The 18,363-nt window shown below is 40.3% G+C and overlaps 1 protein-coding gene across 3 annotated transcripts in view; it reads right to left on the bottom strand.

Moving 5' to 3' along the window:
- dscama (Down syndrome cell adhesion molecule a) overlaps positions 1–18,363 on the bottom strand; it is a 91,163-nt gene that overhangs the window by 57,904 nt on the left and 14,896 nt on the right. For all 3 annotated transcript variants that reach the window (XM_056397295.1, XM_056397293.1, XM_056397294.1), the window contains exons 2-3: positions 10,505–10,822; positions 10,226–10,375 (exon numbers count right to left, since the gene is read on the bottom strand). In XM_056397295.1, coding sequence (XP_056253270.1) covers positions 10,226–10,375; positions 10,505–10,822 — 468 coding nt within the window. The remainder of the gene's footprint in view (positions 1–10,225; positions 10,376–10,504; positions 10,823–18,363) is intronic.

The following is an 18,363-nucleotide window of genomic DNA, read 5'->3' as shown; positions in this document are numbered from 1 at the left end:
AGAGAAGAATCTATTTGGGGTTCATCACTGCTTGTCCAACAGCACACACACACACACACACACACACACACACACACAAGAACATCAAATCCAACTGACTTTATACTTGAATATTTTACATTTGTTTGATCTTAGTATAATATTTTTCTCCACTCTTATTATCAATAAATTTGGGACAATGCAATTTAAAAACAAAACCTGTAATGTTCATATCATTATCGATGGCTGCAGAAAGAGGAGTAGCACCTAACATGCTAATCGAACATGTTTCCTTTGCTTTCTGAAGGCAGGCAGATATTTTTAGACAGTTCATTCTGTATTCTGCATTATGGATTAACTCGGATTATGCAAACGACCCTTCATGCGTTCACTTATCAGTTTAATTTCTTTGTCCTCTGAATTATTTTTACACAAGCTCCCTTGGTATTGTATCTCTCTATATAGTTGCTATGTGGAACTAAAGGATTATGCAAGCAAAAAAAAAAAAAAAGATTTCCTCACCGGTTAGTTCACCGGTTAGTTCTCTTAATGTTTTCATGACTAGGAGTTTGCAAACAGATTAAAATCCTCTCAAGCCATTCAGATCAAACATATGAATATATCTTCCACAAAATACAATATAATTATTTTAAATCTTACATTTAAATAACGTCTTAGTTCTCACCACAATAAATACTCCTACAATAAACATAAATCTACCTGTTTAAGATTTCATTTTATTAAATGAAAAATAAAGATTTAACACATTCCTAAAACACTGTCAGCACTATTCTTTTAATTACAGTAAATGTAAATAAATCAGATTAATCCTCCATTTTAATAAATCTGAAATTATGCAGCTGTAAAATTTCATTGGCCTTGAAAATGCAAGAATTTGCTGTTTATATTTGTAGAAAAATTTTTCTATGCTATTGTGAAAAACATCAACATTTTTATTTAGATTAAAAATATTTTATCCTAAATCTATTTGTTTCCCATCTAATAGTAATTCAGCTGTCAGTTTAGCATAACTAAATGAATGTAATGAATATAAAACATCCATTTGTTGTTTGTAAGTTGAGTCAATGTAGTTGATAAATTAATAGTATGATGCTGGAAAAATGTTAAATAAAGAAAAAAAAATCACCTTGAATAAACACATGAAGTCTTCCCAGATCTTTCAGCCCAAACTGATTCTTAATCATCCTTTCTCACCATCTGCTCCTCCGCTCTTCTATCAGAGTCAAGGTTACACATCACAGCTTGAAAAATACTGCTGCGGGAGTGTAGCGATACATGACAGCGCACCTGGACAAAAATGGGTGAGGTGGAGGGGGGGAGGGGAGGGGGTGAGGGGGTTACAAATCTCAGAATACACTCTGCATGCAACATGCTTTACAGTACTTGGGGATATCACTTCCCTAGCTGCCTGAGACGTCCATCTATCAAGGTGATTTCCCATAGTGGCCTGTCTTGGAAATACCTTTCCACAGGTCACCTTTACACTGGCACAGGCTCCCAACTGAATTAATTCACTTCATTATTCGTAGTTTTGATTAGCATCACGGAGGAGGGGGAGGACTCTTTGTTGGTACTATCTCCTAACTGACTTGTGGGACAGCTAAGGTTGGCACCTCTCTCTTTACTTCTTGTTTTTTTTTTAATTAATTAATTTTTTTAATTTATTACTTATATCTAAATTCTTCTGCAATACATTTTTCCCATCCTGCAAGCAAACAACTTGATTCACCTGAATATTTACTACTAGAAATTCAATATTTAAATTATCATCCTCTCAATAATATGATAATAGCACAAGCCAAATTTTAGGCCTGTAGATCTTATGGATGTGAACAGCCATCAGTTACTGAAACGTTAAAATGTCTGTGTCAACAAAAGTAGACACTGGAAACAATCACACGTCAGCCAGGGTGATGTGGTGATGTCCAGTGACATTTAATTTCTTGCCTGTCCCTTATTATAAGAATCATCAGGAGGAGGTAAAACTGAGGGCCTGTATATCATGAGTCTGCATTAAAGCTCAAGTCATGATTTTTTTTCTTTCTGTCTTTCTTTCTTTCTTTCTTTCTTTCTTTCTTTCTCTCTCTCTTCTGCTGTAAAATGCAGAGCAGACAGGGACAGAAAGAGAGAGCGATAGGGAGAGAGAGAGAGAGGGATATAGAGAGGGAGGGAGGCTGTGAGTGGCATGCATGGACAGCCCCTCTGTCTCTCAAAGACACTGCAGCAGCTGCATGCACGCGATAAGAGCAACCATTCACAGCCAGCTCCCCCTTTTCCTCCTCCTACACACCAACACACACACCAATACACTCTTCTCCTCTCCCTCTCTGTCTCTCCACCACACACACAAACGTACTGACATTTATTTGCACATCAACCTCTCTGCAGGTTCTTCCACAGATGCTGCGATTTCAAGCAGCCTTTGTCGCCAGTCAAAGGTCTTCCCTGCAAAACATTTAGTTTTTTTGTTTTTTTCAAAAATTTTCTGTGACGTCAAAGTACAGCAGGGTTAAACATGGAGGAGATGGAAAGGTGGGGGGGGGGTCACCTTTTTTTATTATTGCTGACAGAGAGTAATTATGTAGCGCTCAGCAGGCAGGAATACAGCCATTACTACAGTACTGAGTGAGTGACGCTCATCTAACTGCCCACCACATCCACTGCTCAGTCTGACTTCACATTTCTTTATCTGGCTCTCTCTCTGATAATCTCACATAGCAGTGAGGGTTGGTTAAATGCCTGAAAATCACTGTCACTGTGCTGAACACAGGTTCTGTCGTCCTTGTTTAATGAGCTGTAGAAGTGGGAACCGAGTTCATCATCTCTGCACCAAAACTGCAACTAGACAGGAAGAGCATATCTGTGTGTAACTATCCCTCCAACACACACTTGTCCAGCCCTCTCAGCAGATCGATAAACAGCTTTCAGGCTTGTGCTTTACATACAACTTCTTTGTTATAAGAAAGATGCAATTAATCTTTTTTTCCCCAATATGTGACATGTGAGTATATCTGACTGCGACACCCACACCAATCACTTTGATCCACTGATAACATCCAGCCTCAAATCTATACAGTCCACAGAATGTCTAAGTGCCAATTAATTGGTGGCTCCTTCCACGATTAGCTCATGTTGCGCTTATAGCTAATCTGTATCTTGGCAGGGAGCCACGCATGACCTGGCATCTATCCAGGTCTGGGAGCCACGAAGGCAGAAGCCATGAGCTAGCCCAGCACAGCACCGAGCAGCCTGGAGAAGATGTGCCAAACTGCAGCGGCACAAAGGAGACCTCACTGTTTATCAAAGATTAAGCAGTGTTTAGTATCTCTCCCCCAACCCTCCTACTCCTTCTCCTCCTCCTCTTCCTGCCTGCGCTTAAATATACACACGCACGCACGCACGCACGCACACACGCACGCACGCACGCACACACGCACGCACGCACACACGCACACACACACACACACACACACACACACACACACACACACACACACACACACACACACACACACACACACACACACACACACACACACACACACACACACACACACACCTCCAGCTCACACCCTAATTGTTCCCAGCCCCAAGAGTTTAATAAAGAACAAATTGCGGTTATTGGTGAGCAAACAGCACAGTACGGAGGTGGGAGTGTGATCATTGCAGTGGCAGAGCATTAAAGAGAGAGAAAGGGCATCACCCAATTTAATTAATATCTCTGTCAATCTCAGGCTACGACTGGGGCAGGCTGCGTGGAGAGAGATGTAGTATGAACACATGGTATAATCCAGTGGTGATGCTTTACAGTGCTACTGGACTCGCGTGACATATTTGTAACATATTGATATTATAGCTGCATATATAAAGTCATGTTTTCTACCTGTAATGTTGTAATGAAGCATTCTTAACACTGCATTGTAACATCTGACTCAAGACACCATATTAGACCAGACCTATTTGACCTGTCAGAAATGTGTGCACATATTTTTGTTGTGGACAGTAACAATTATTACATAATGCAGTGACTCAGATTTACACATTCAGACTAACCATTGTAATACTACAATATGGCATCTTATTTTAATTTAATTTAATTCAATTTAATTATAATTTTAGGTCCTTTGTAAAGCACTTTGTGACTATGAATGTAGATAAAATTATGAATATTTTCATCTATCTATCTATCTATCTATCTATCTATCTATCTATCTATCTATCTATCTATCTATCTATCTATCTATCTATCTATCTATCTATCTATCTATCTATCTATCTATCACATTTTAAGTAATATAATTTTTATCTTGTTTTCATGGGGCTCAGTGAGTTTTTGTGATTCTGTTTTTCTTTCTTTTTTTTTTTTTTTTACCCTTATAGCTTATCACGCTGCCTGCATGCTGCCCAGCCCAAGTGTATCTACCCGTCATGTTCCCATAATTCTTTGTGGCAGCTGCAGCCAGATTCATGCACACAGGTATTGATTTTCTTCCCAGTTTTTTTTTTTCCTTCAGCGCAACCCTTTATTTATCTTGCTAAGCCCCTGCCACAGGGTGTGAGGAGAGAACCAGCTCGCAGCTTGTGAGAGGACACAGTGAATTCAACATGAGAGACGCTTACCACGTAACCTGGATTTATTTTCATTTATCTGTTATTTATCTGCCAGCACTGTTCTGCTGCAGAGTATAATCCTGCTCTGTGTGGGATGCATGTGTAGATATGCATGTGTATGTGTGTGTGTGTGTGTGTGTTTGTGATGTCCGTCCATCCGTCCATACAAACACTCCATTCTCCACAGGCCACCTGACCCATTTTTCTGTGTGAATAACAATACTCCAGCCAATCATGGGCAGACAGAATAACGAATGCTGGTAAAAGACTCTACATCCAGCCTGTCACACGTCAGAGTCCCAACCCTGCCTGTCGACAGAGCGAGGCAGGGATGGAGAGGGAGAAAAAGAGAGAGAGAGTTAGTTATCCTCTCCTCTCTCTCCCCCTCCTTCCTTCCCCTCCTTCTCCTTCTACATCTCAACCACACAGGGACCAGTAAAACCATTACCCACCCACCCCAGCCCCCAGCTCAAGGTTGTGCTGCGCCAATGGCTGCGCTTCCTACACAGCATTCTGAGAAAAAGGGCAAAACCGACAGCGAGCTGCAAGGCTGCTCCCAACAAAAGACGTTCATTATTATATACTACCTGTAGGCTACAACACACAGTATACGGCAAATGATTAACTCCAATTCTACCCTCTAGACAAATGTTTACAGCAGGGCAACAGTGATACAGGAAAGTCACAATCGCTCTAAAAATACACTTAAGCTTTGATGCGGGAGGGGAAAGAATTTAAATCCAGATACTACCTCCTTATTTTCATTTACACTGTTGTTACATGTTGCATCTTTAACTGTTAACACTGTGTGCCCAAACACACCTGCCTCCAAGGACCTCTCAGGGTTGACTGAGTGTGTTCACAGTGGCGAGGACGAGCTGAAAATGCAGAGGTCAGCTTAGTTTTGCTCACATCAACACTGTGCGACCCTAAATTCACAGACATTTGTATGGCTCCATACCAGCCCAGCTCTGTAGCTGCCTTGAAATGGAAGAGGAGGAGTGGAGGAGAAACAGTGGGCACTGTGGAAACACATGATAACGTCCAACAGTCTTTTGATAGTAGCTCTTGATATTTACTTCAAAGCCCCATTATATGCAGCCAATTAAACAGACATAGTGTGGCTGGCTCGTCTTCCTCTCGGCAGCAGCTGCAGGGATCGAGGCTGGCTGCAGAAATAACTCCAGCACACATCCTAGAATGTCAACAAACATGAAAGAACCTGTGAAACAATTTGGCTGGACTGAAAGTGTTAATCTGCAATATCCTGGAACAACTATCCCTTCACGCTACCGAACCCAGCACTGAGTGATGGTTAATAAGAGATATTAATCATCATTAGTGTTCAGTCAGTGATGTTGTGGAAGAAATAAGTAGATGTTTACTGATGTAATAGTTCATATATGTGTGAATGACATAGTAATAGAAACGGAGTGAAAAGAAGGAGAGTGAGTAAAAGAGGGAACGATTGAAGCGGAGGAGGAGGTGAGGGAGGGCTGGGCAGAGCAAAGAGAATCTGTGGTGTGATGGCCGACGGCCCTTGTGCTTAGCTCGTGTGTTGAATGAAAAGAAGCCCCACGTATGTGTGTGTGTGTGAGTGTCTGCAGTAGTGCTGGGGGGTCGGCCCCCTCTCGGCCCTACTGGTGCTGAATGCAGAGCAGGCAGCATCAGGCCAAGGCAAATGACTACAAGGCCTCTTCAGTGACTGCAGCACAGGCTGCACCTGGGGAATGGCCCTGCACAGCAACACAGCCGCAACCACACACAGTCCATCACAACGCATCCCTGAAAGCAGCACTACAGGAGGTTCACACATGTCCAGCAGGTATGGCGCAGTACGAGGTTTTTGTTTGGTTTGTTTAATGTTTTTTATGTTTTCTTTTTGAGTTATGGTATGATGATGATACGCAATCAAAATCTAATCACAGTGATCATCTGGGCCATTGATTTCCATCTCTCGAGATACAAAGTATTTAAGTATAGCCCAGAAGTACAGTATCTTTCAGGCCCATAAATGATGTATCTGCTATTTTTTTATTTTTATTTTGTACTTCGCAACCAATAAATCTATTGGGCAGGAATATTTACAGCTGAAAAATAAAAGTGTCACTACTCTCTCACAAACTATAGAGAACATATCTTTACATACACACAGCATTTCTGGACTCCAGTTAGCTGTCGTTTATCAGCTGGCATATATGCTGATATTGAAATAAATCTTCAGCGAACTAATGTTTGATGATAAATCAGTTGGGTTCTATTTTAAAGGCGATCCAGCCTTTAGAAAGGTTGGGACATGAGTAATCCACCATACAACAATCTTCACCAACACCAGCCACTGCAAAACAGCTCCCACGTATTACACACATACTGTACAGGACATGATCAAAATGTGGTAAAAGTGAATCACCACAAAACACAAATACATTAACTCTCATCTCAGATTAATGTCTGGCTATTGTTTTTCTCTATGACCTAAAACAAGAGGGGAAAAAAAACGGTGCTATTTTTGAAGCAAGCATGCTGCTTGTGCTCCTGGCCTTTGATTGGTCACTTGTGTTCATTGCATCAGGTTCACACCCAGAATAACCAGAAACAGTACATTTATAATAGTGGAGGTTTTCTTGACAACACATTTATATTATGTAAATACAGATGTTGTAGTGTAGTGTAGTGTATATGTACAGGTAATGTCGACCATTTTGGACTGCGGCAGGACTTTGGGATGAGGTCAACTATGCCATCTTCATCCGTCCTGACAATGGGCCTTCTTTAAGAGCCTTATTATACTGTGACAGATTTCCCTCTTTTGTTTCCATAAATCGTAGTAAACCAGTAAATCCATCACAATCAGACTTGGTCCTGATTGGCTCCATTCTAAACAATAAATGAAATCCTCTTAGTCGGGACAGTTTGCCGCCTTTGAACTGATGAATTTCCCAAAACTGGTGATGCACAAATGAATGTATGCAAGAATTTCATATTGTTAAACAAAGACACAAGTAGAAAATGACACACAACTGCTTCTGTCCAGTAGTTAGTCAAAGCTAAGCTAACAGACCCTGGTCATTGTTTAAACCCCAAACATTTGCCAGCTCTTTATCTTGTTTTCAAATCACACATTTTAACTAATTTAATTCATTCAAAACTCTAACAATCGGTTTTCCTGTACTAACAAGAGGTTAGCCCAGTCCTTGTTTCCACACATGGTTGAGTTACTGCACAGAAGAGAATACAAAACAATATTCATCTTCATTAACAAGTCATTTAGTTTAGAACTCTGTTTTTTAAGTGGGTACGGATGAGAAAAATGTTTCCTGCTCAGTGAAATAATTAAACTAGTTTCCAGAGCAAATCAACTTGTCAAAAAGGTTCTTGATACAAATGCAAAGGAAAATATATTAGAAACATTAAACAGTAAAATAAAGAGTCAAGTTTAAGAGTCAATAACATGAAGTGGATATTTTCTGCAGTGCTTCTATACTATAAAACCACTGCATCAGACAGTTATACTGACCTGTTACTTTTATTGGATGCCCTGACTAAATGCATTTTTCATCATTATTTTCCATTCTATTCTAATGGACACCAGGGTTCTTTAAGTGGTGCTTTGTTAGTCTACCCTGCAACAACTCAAAAGGGTCTACGTCCAGTGAGACTTACAGAGGGCCTGGCTGACAGGCGCTCCACATCATGCTACACCTTCCAAACTGAAAAGCCAATTCAATTATTCATGTCTGAAACAGAAAAGCTATATTTCACAAAGTTTTTTGTTTGAAGTCCGAGTGTTGATATTATTTTTATTCATTAAAAATTTAAATGTTGAAGCCTGGTCATCGAGATGAGGGGTTGAGCCATCTTGCGTTGAGCTGTCAGTTAGTGTGCGTAGACATGGGTACACACACACACACACACACACACACACAAAGTGCACTTAAAATGTGTACTAGAGGATGAGGGGAATGGACGGTGCGTCAGTAGGATGCGCGCACTGAGACGTGAATAAAGACCATTTGCTCATGGATTCATAGGCTTCCGTCATCCATTATTTAGCATGGAGAAGAGCAGTGGATTGGTGGCTGGATGATTTTTCTGACAGCGTTTACATGGCTGACGGCTACAGATGTGATGATTTTACGGCTGAAGATAAACACTTTGCTTTGACAGTGCAGAAACTTTTTCTATAAAGATAACTAGTGGGAAAGCTGCAGGTTTTTTCAAAAATCCAGCATTTTAAAATTCAGTTTCCTGCAAACTTGGAGCCAGACTATAAAACAACTGAACAATTTGGTGATAAGTTCAAAAAGTCCAGACGTATAAATGTATTCAAGATGAGAAAACCTAGGGTATAGATTCCATCAGCGACATCACCACTGTATATCCCCATATACCATGCTTGGGGCAAACCTATTTGTGGACAATTAAGAGATTGCTATAGATTTCAACATGGCTGATTTCACCTCAGTGGACAAATGTGAAACGTCAACAAAAAAAAAAAAAAAAGCAGTTGCTGGCCAGCATTTGCCCTCCATCCAAAAGCAAAATGACATTAGCTCTTGTCTATTGAGTTTGCTAAATGCCCCACATAAAGTGAATTTGCCCCCCAGGGCTGGGAAACAATCACGCAGGCGAGCGTTCCATTTAAGTGATTTGAATGATCGGAGCACTGCAGTGCTTCCTATCAGCCAGAGAAATGGGTCAATACACTGAGACTAAGTGACACGGCTGGCAGCCTGCTCTCTCATGGAAGACCGGGCAGAGGAAGAGGAGCGGGACCTCACTGTCATTGGGTCAGACAGACATGGCTACACAGACACACACACACACACACAAAATGAGCAGACTCTGATGGCTGGTACAAGGTAGGCCTTTTTGTAGGTTCATGTCAGAAGATTTGTACCGTTAACTCAGACCACATACACCTCTGATGTCACAACGCTCATCAAATGACCAACAACACTTGTAATTCTCATTTGGCCAAGATAAACTTCAGCAATGGTTTTACTAATGGTATTCTTGCAAAACAAAATTGTAACTTTAACTTTCATATCACAGTATAATTGTATCTCACTCCAGCAGTTCTGTTAATGTCACAGCATTTCTCAAAAATAAGGTCATGTTTTCCCTAAACTGAAGAAGATGTAGCTGTGTGTCATTTCTATTTTTACTCTTTCAACTTTTTTACTAATTTCACTTTAATCATGGCAAAAACAAGCCTAACACAGAAGACCATTTAGTACCAGTAAAACCATTCAGCAGATTTCCAACCACATCCACATCTGACCAGATGCCACACACTGACTCGACCTCATTTGTTTGTGATAAGTATACCAGTATCTATATGTGGTATGAATAGATTAATTCAATGTATCACAATTAAATCAAATCAATCTTCTAGACTGTGTTTATTATTATAATCTCTTGTAACTGTGTAACTGTGACATCAATGAGAATCTTACAAGAACAACTCTGTAAAGTGGTAAAGTGGATCCTCATCAGTACCTAAATACTGATGCCAAATATCAAACTATCAAATAATGTCCAAGACGTCTTGAACTTTTATCTGTAACATTATGCAGATGTTACTGTTGTAAAAACAGATGCCATGACTTACTTTCAGCGTTGATTGACATTGTGTCCTTCTCCCAGGACACAACAGTGATGTAGGCCTCCACTGAGGCAGGGATAATGCACTTGAAGACCGCCACATTGCCTCTCATGGCTTTCTGGTCCTCCACCCGGACAGTGTAGGGCTCTCGTAGGACTGGGAGGAGGGGACAGAAAGGTGTATTTTGTGTAAGATGGAAAACTGCTAATACTAAGCTAAGACAAGCTACGCCTCATAATGGACCATGATTGTTAAGTGCAGACATTCATGAGCAGAGAAACTGACCAGCCTTAATGTGGACATCTTGGCTCCTGATTCTCCCTGAGGGGTTCTCCGCTGTGCAATAGTAGGTGTTATCGTGGATAAGTTTGCTGAAGCTGGAAGGGGGGATGTGGAAGATCTGAAGGGTGCCATTTGGGTGCACATGGCGGATCCCTGGCACATCATAGATCTCCTCGCCTGTGGCCAGGTACCAGCGCAGTGAGACAGGGGGCACGCCTGCGGCGGGACAGGGCACCGATGTCCCTGTGGTGCTGGCAAACACTACCTCTTGCACAGATGCATTGACAAAATATAAGCTGGAACGTAGATCTTCACAGAAAACTGCCGGGAGAGAAATGAGATTACAAACAACTGTTAGACAAGGAATTGTTATTTGTTTTTGCTTCATACAAAATTTGAACATTGTATGTCAGAAGTTTTTAAATAATTAAACTGACAAACTGTCCCTTCCACTGTTAAACCCCAGCACGTATCACAATAACTATTATTTGTGAGAAAAACGTCCAGTCCTGCATCTGTGTTTTTCCCTGGTTGACCATTGTGTCTGTGCTCACTGCAGTGGAGGAAGGTTGCAGGAGTGTATCTCTTGTTGTCTTGAAGAGACGTTGCAGCAAAGCTCTGGGAGATGAGCAGTGGGAGTGGGATCACAGGCAGCACCAGACCAAGGATGTCTACAGAACATGTAGCCACACCCTTCCTCTAAAACATGCATATCTGAGTATACAACATATACACACGTATACCCAGAAATACACAATCCTTTTTGTTCAGTCCTTTTGTTTTTGTTGAGTTGTTGATGTCATGTCATATCAATTTTCTAATAATAGAATTTTTTTCCTGGTAAACGTGTGGAAGAAAAGCTTAAGTAATCATCCAGAACTCAAACAATACATGTATAATAGAAGTGGTTGAATCATATTGTGTGAAGAGGGATGATGAACATCACAATGGTGTTTTCAAGGTTTTTTTTTTTAGCTTCTATGTGTTTGTTTGTTTTTTTCAGTTGTTCTCACACAGCCAAACAACCATCCATTCTCTCTTGACAAACTCATTTGCATCTATGTTTTCATCAGAATCAAAATTAAAATAGCTTCCATTGCCTGAAAAATGTTTCACCTTGAATCTAAATGAGTAATCTATCATTACAGTATCAATTATACTGCTGCTGTGGTGTCAAACACTTAGTGAGAATCAGTTTCTGTAATTACAATTTGGATATTTAAAAAAAGCTGGGATGCAGTCAATTCGTCATGTCTGTGGGGAGTGTTTCCACGTCATCTTATCTAATGAAGCAAGTCAGTGTAATGTGATGCACTTCCACTGTAGTAAGTTAGTGTGCTGGATAAAAACTGACAATGCAACTCTCTGCTGTAATGGACAACCCACACTGTTGGCATGAAGCCAGGATATGTATACTGGCTGGATCCCAAGAGTGGATGACTTGTTTAATACATCCAGTACCTCTTAAATATTTTACAGTTTTAAGATGCTGGAGAAAATAAACATCATCAAACGTCATCGTGTGGCATAACTGCAGATGCCTGTTTGTAGCATATTTCTATAGATCTGCGATTATCTCTGCGTTCATAAAGGAGACAATAAGAACCTTCAAACTGAACAAATGAATGATGCCAAACTTGCTTCTTTTCTGATGGACAGTTAACTATCATTTATTAATAAAATAACTAGATAAATATATTTATTAATCAACATTTGATAGGTATCAGTACATCCAACAATAGTTAAGAATGCATGGCAGAACAGATTATTGCTGCTTGTTAAATCTTTGTATTTTCACTACAATGCCAGACCTACATGTGTTTGCTGAGCTGCACCGTCATTGTGAATCAACAATGTGGTACAGCAAAACAATCATTTATTCAGTATTCTGTCTGCACAAACTATTTCTATTCACACTGTTTTACAACCTGTGTGTTATGGGGTTTTCCATCAGTCTCATTAGTATACTACTATAACTACTACTACTACTAACTATAACTACTACTATAACAATTAACAGCTTAATTGCTGAGATCTGAGGATGCCTAAACTAACTGCTATGGAAAAGGTGAACATAAAAAACAGCTGCAGTTTACAGTGGGTAAAAGTTGAAGAAGGACACATTCTGCAAAGGTGCAACAGTTATGGTGATGCTTTTGATGTTTCCACTTGTTTTCAATTTTACAGTTTGTTCACTCATCTCCACAATTTAGGTAGAACACTTGTCCTTACCTACGATGGCCCTACAAACTTAATACATCGCGACTAAGGAAAATATGCAAATAGACAAAACCACAATCAGATGAAGGAACCATCTTGACCCGTGTGATGGTGCTGCACAGCAAAAAAAGCTGAGAAAACACAAGCAAGTTCAGAAAATGCTGCAAGTTGCACAAAACAAAAAAAAACAAAAAAAAAACTGATGGACAAAATCGAGTTGTTATCATGGTTTGTGCTGCAGGGCATTATTTACTCCATGATTTGGCTTGACACAATAAATATACACTCAATTTATTAGGAACACTTAACTAAAAGGAATGCAGCCTAATACAGCAGTACTGCACTAAATCCTCATTTAATGAAGATAATCATGTTCAGTTTTTCTTCCAATTGTTTTGTAGAGCTGTTGATTGAACTTTGTAATCATTCTCAAGGATGTAGTTTGTGGTGCTCTTGAACTGTAGGCTAAATATACTGTATGTATTAGACTGCATGACTGCATTCGTTTTAGCTAGCTGTACCTAATAAACTGGACACCAAGTGTACATATGGCTCCAACATTATCTAAATCATGCAGTCATAATTTAAAACTGAAATGAACTTAAACCACTCGTTTTCCATCCCTCTGATGAGTCACCGTCAGTGCATTTCCATATTTGGTTGTATTTTCTTTATTTGTTTGTTTTGTTTATTTGCAGCATGTTTCATTACGGTGGATTTGTATCTCAATTTGTTTTTAAATGCTAGTTATTAAAGATGTTCTTGTTGTTATTAAAGAATTTTTATTTGCTTATGTTTTGCCTGTTTGTGTGTCTTCTCTAATAGGTCCCATAGGTCCCAATGTAATGTGGCATATTGGAGGAATTGCATTTTAAAAGCAGATATTTGTTAGATGCCTGCTGAAATACAACAAGTTATGGGAGGCCGAGTTGAACCTTTGTGTGCCCGCAGTGTGTGTCCTGGATGAACAAAGTGAGGACTGTTAAATATAGTAGTATATATATATATATATATATATATATATATACAAGTAGATGTATGTTTTTTCTATTTAAATCAGTCACATCTGCAAGGAAAACCAAATTTAAAAAAAAAAGCTAATTTGCAAATGGTAATTCCACAGTAACAAACAAAGAGATGGGTGAAGAAGATGTACTCTGTGGGCCTTTAAAGCTAAGCGGTCTGTGTTGTATCTCTACAGTGTGTGCTCTCTGTTTATGTGGGCTCTCCCCTCCTGTCGCCAGCCTGCCTGCCTGTGCGACAGCTGCCAATCCCCCCTCCCCAGAGACCAAACATTTTAGCGCTCCATAAATTCCTAATGAGCGTGCTCAAATCACCGGCCACTTCCACCCACTGGTCGTTCAACCTGTTAGGACAAACAAACATCATGGCGTACACATGTTTCCGCACATTACTAGCGGCAGTCACTTCACACATGCAGTACTCAGAGGGCCAGGCCTGGAGGTGTTGAAAAGCGAATGCTTGTAGTTGTCGACAGCTACAAGACTGTAGTTTCTTATCTAAGAGCTGGCAAGAAGAGGCACAGGAGCCATGACATGGGCCGGTTCTGGGCCTGAAACCTGAACATTAATTACCTTCAAAACACACTGAGTGTTTGGGAGTTTAGATGGAGAGTCAAACACTGAGGTGTCATTTTACCCGTGTAGGAGTAACCTGTCAACAGTGAAGACCTCAAAAACTGCAGATAAACAAGCACTTGTTTTCCTGAGGTACGAATGAGGGTGTATTTTGTGTGACACTCTGTCATGTTTCGCTGATGACATACAGACAGCTAACCTTCGGCTTTACTGTTGATGTTCTGTCGTCACATGACTCAAAGATTAAGCATGGGTCCTTACTAATCATTAGCCTTCAGACAGACACATTATTTATTACTTTTATTACCTTGTCTTATTCCCTCAAAAAATAAGCTGCATTACTACAGAAAATATTCCAAAAAGCATCAAAATAACCAATTCAGATTCGCTCCCTAGCCATAATGATACATGGAGAACTTCTCAGGGGTTAATTTATGGCCATGTAATCACACTGAGTAACAGCTTGTCAGTGGTTTTCTCAAGTAGGAAAATCTGCCATCACGATGGTCATAAAATCTCAGCATCTGTTATGACTAGCGGGGAGCTACTGTGACTGTGAATTATCAGTGGAGTAAATATTTCACCACAATTTAGCTAATTTGCCTCCTTAACAGAAATATTGGCTCTCATCATCTGAGTGATGATCTCCCACATACCAGAGGGGCACACACACATTTCTGTTACTGTTAGATTCCTTGTAGTTTCAGGTCATTTACAGCGCACTGACTTATCCACACTAACACAGCTGATTTTCATTTGATTTGAGAAAGAGACAGTGGAGAAGGATTTACATCTCCACTGTCACAGGCTGTATAATCTAATATAACATAACACAATATGCATGTATATATAATTCAAACGTACATTTCACATGTTTTAGAAACAGACTTAAATATGGGGTTGGGTTTGGTATGCAGGCATGTGTGAACTTCAGATGGGACTCTCCACAAACAGGTCTTTTCTTTTAGTTTAAATTCAAAAATACAGTAAAATGTAATTTGAAGGTACAAAACTTGGTCATTTTTGAGACAGTTCCTAACTTTTGTTCTGGTTTCTGTGCAACATCAGTCCAACTTGAAACCTGCACTGCACAACTAATCTGGTGAAAAGTGATGAGACGTTATAAGATAAACCTGCTGAACATCTGAACATGGAACTTTAAACTACACCTTTGTGTTTTTTGTTAAGATTTTGTCAAATCAGCCTCATAAAAGCGTCACAGTTCCTGTTCACGCTACAGACAACAATCACCTGGATTAATTTGACACTTATTCAGAAGTTATAAGAAAAATTATATTTATATAATTTAATTTCATGTGTTCATTACTATTCATGTTCATTAACGTGCATCCTCGATGGACATCAGAGATCCTGCCAACACTGTAAAGAGCAGGTTCAGCTGATTGGAGCACAGATGTTCATGTTTCAATCTGAATTACGACTCTGAGAAGAAGTGGAGTGACATTTGTGAAAAATTGTGCACACATTATCTGTTCATTAACAAATAATTTATATTTGTTTACAACCCCAGTACAGTACTAAGTGTTTAACTAAAAACTTCGGGAGCAATCATGTTGTATAAGAGGAGGCCAGATTTCACTGTAAGCATCCATTGGGGACAGTGCAGGCAGTGTGATGGCTGCTGCAGTCGCTGACACTGTCTAAATGAGAACAAACAGCATCATGCAGCCTGTGGTCTGAGTGCATCTGAAAGGCGACTGTGCGAAGACGAGAGGCTGCTTTATAACTGCTTTTGTCTCAATCCGCTTTGCACCAACTCATAAAAAATTGACACCTCCACCACCTCCACCACCACCACCTATTTCTGGGTGGCTGATTTCTTAAGATGAGAAAGCCTGATGGACACAAAACCCCACCAGATCCCAGTAGCTCAGATAGTTACAGTGGGAGTGCATTTATTTTTCAGAGCACAGCCAAGGAAAACAGTGAGGGTGGGGGTTGAGTGGGGAGGCGGGAAAGCTGGAAAGCACTCAGACAGTGACACACAGGCCACTATTAACAGAGAGAGACATAACGAGAATGTAAAGGGAGAAGGATAGGAGGGATGCCATGAGAGAGGTCAAAGGTACGCTCCTTCTCAGTTGTATTCTACAACCTTCTTCAAATGTTTACTTTTCTCTTTCTCTTCATTTCCATGCTCTACTATGGCTGTTTGTATTCCTCTCTAGCCTTCATCTCTCCTTCACGCTTCTCTGACCCTGTCTCTCACATTCAGACTTGCTCCACCTTTACATGGAGATACAGGTGCAAAAAAAATGTGCAGGGAGAGAGCCAAAAAGGAAGTCTGTGTATCACCCTGAACCCAGCTGTCCACTAACGCTCCTAATCTGTATTTATCATCCGCTGGACCTTCAAAAACCTGAAAGCATCGAAGCCTAAAATCAAAGTGCTGAAGGAAACATAGAAAACAGCATTCAACACTCTGTTGTGTCGCGGTTAGAGTGTAAAGGGGACTGTTAGGTCAGGGTATTGATAAAAAAAAATCCTCCTTTATCACTTCACCCTGCTTGAACCATTCGTCAAATGATGCATCTGAATCAGGTTGATACTAGACACCCCTTACTGTTTATTCCCTGTGCCAGTTATCTAATAAAACAGAAATTACATAAACATCATTTGTATTTTAGGGGATTTTATTAGAATATTCAGTTGCAAAATAATAGCCCAAGACAAACTGGCCCAATTTATCCTAATGCTTGCTTGCAAGCAAAGGAGACAGTATGTGGGTGGCTGTTGGCTGTCATCAAGTGTTTGTGTACGGCACGGTTAAATAATAATCTCATTAACAGCTGTCATAAAATAGTAAGATGTAACACATACAAATGCACATCCCATAGATGTGCAACACACTGGTTTTGTAGAGGGACAAGGCGCACTTTTGAGGATCTATTGATAATACTGGGCACAGGAGTAAGATCAAAACAAAAGCAGACTGAATCTTGAAATGGGAGATAAAAGATTTATGTGGACCCTATCAATAGTCGGTCAGCCGTCAACCTGGTTGGCAGATTAAGGCTGTGGTCTGCAACACTTTGGTCCACATCTCATAGGATTTCTGTCTCGGTTGATAGTGCTGGATTTCTGAATTTTACTTTAAAATGAATAATCTTCTTTACTGCTTATTGAATAGACCTGAGAACTGTGATTAGGCTGTTTCTTTCCCCCTGTCATTTAAAGTTTCTTCTCTGTCCGATCCCACAGTGCAAACAGGAAAAGAAAGTCTGGATAATACAAGATTTAGCATTTTCATTTTATAATTTATTTCTCAATTGTATGAATCCTTAAAGTCTTTTCTATCTCAGTTTCCTTGATATGGCTTTGCCATCACAAATACAATATTATGCTGAAGGAGGACCAACCCACTCTCCTGTCTATCATGCCCACACACACGTGTGCTCTCACTAACAGGCACCATATGCCAGCCTGTGCCAGAGCCTGTCTTAATCGACATCAGTTTTCCACGAGTCAAAACCACAAAGACGAAAAAGTGATATTGTTCAATTATGAATCTCACTCATCTATAATAGATGGACTCTCTATCTCTTCTGTGTTTTTCTGACTTTGAAAAGCTCAGAGGAGGGGCAGGAGGGGGGGTCCTGTTAGGTTAGTGAAGCGGGTCCCTTCTTCTTGCTGTGTGAAATAATGCTTGGTACAGCCCCAGATGTCAGCACCTATTGGTGGCAGGACCTGTTGAAGCCTCTAACCGTGGATTGCAGGTGACTCCTAATGCAATCCTCCTATTGTGGAGCCTCTGCTACTGTGTTTGGAGCTCAAGGGCACCAGACACGCTTCGGTCAAGGAGAGTGCACAAGGGCGTGTCACACGGATGTGGGGGGATGAGTGTTAATGTCTGGTAGCCCACAAATATAAGGGCTTGGTTGACAAGCAAGACAGAGACAGAGAGGAGTCGACGCAGACAGTGACGGTGCTTGTTCAGAATATCATATGTAGGTATGTTTCAAATATGTTGAAACTGGACATCAAGACACTGGTTAGGACGTACATTGACAGTATCTTCAAATT

Source organism: Seriola aureovittata, chromosome 15 (genome assembly GCF_021018895.1).
Source record: "Seriola aureovittata isolate HTS-2021-v1 ecotype China chromosome 15, ASM2101889v1, whole genome shotgun sequence".
Taxonomy (NCBI): Eukaryota; Metazoa; Chordata; class Actinopteri; order Carangiformes; family Carangidae; genus Seriola; species Seriola aureovittata.
This window is presented reverse-complemented; position numbering and strand designations above follow the sequence as displayed.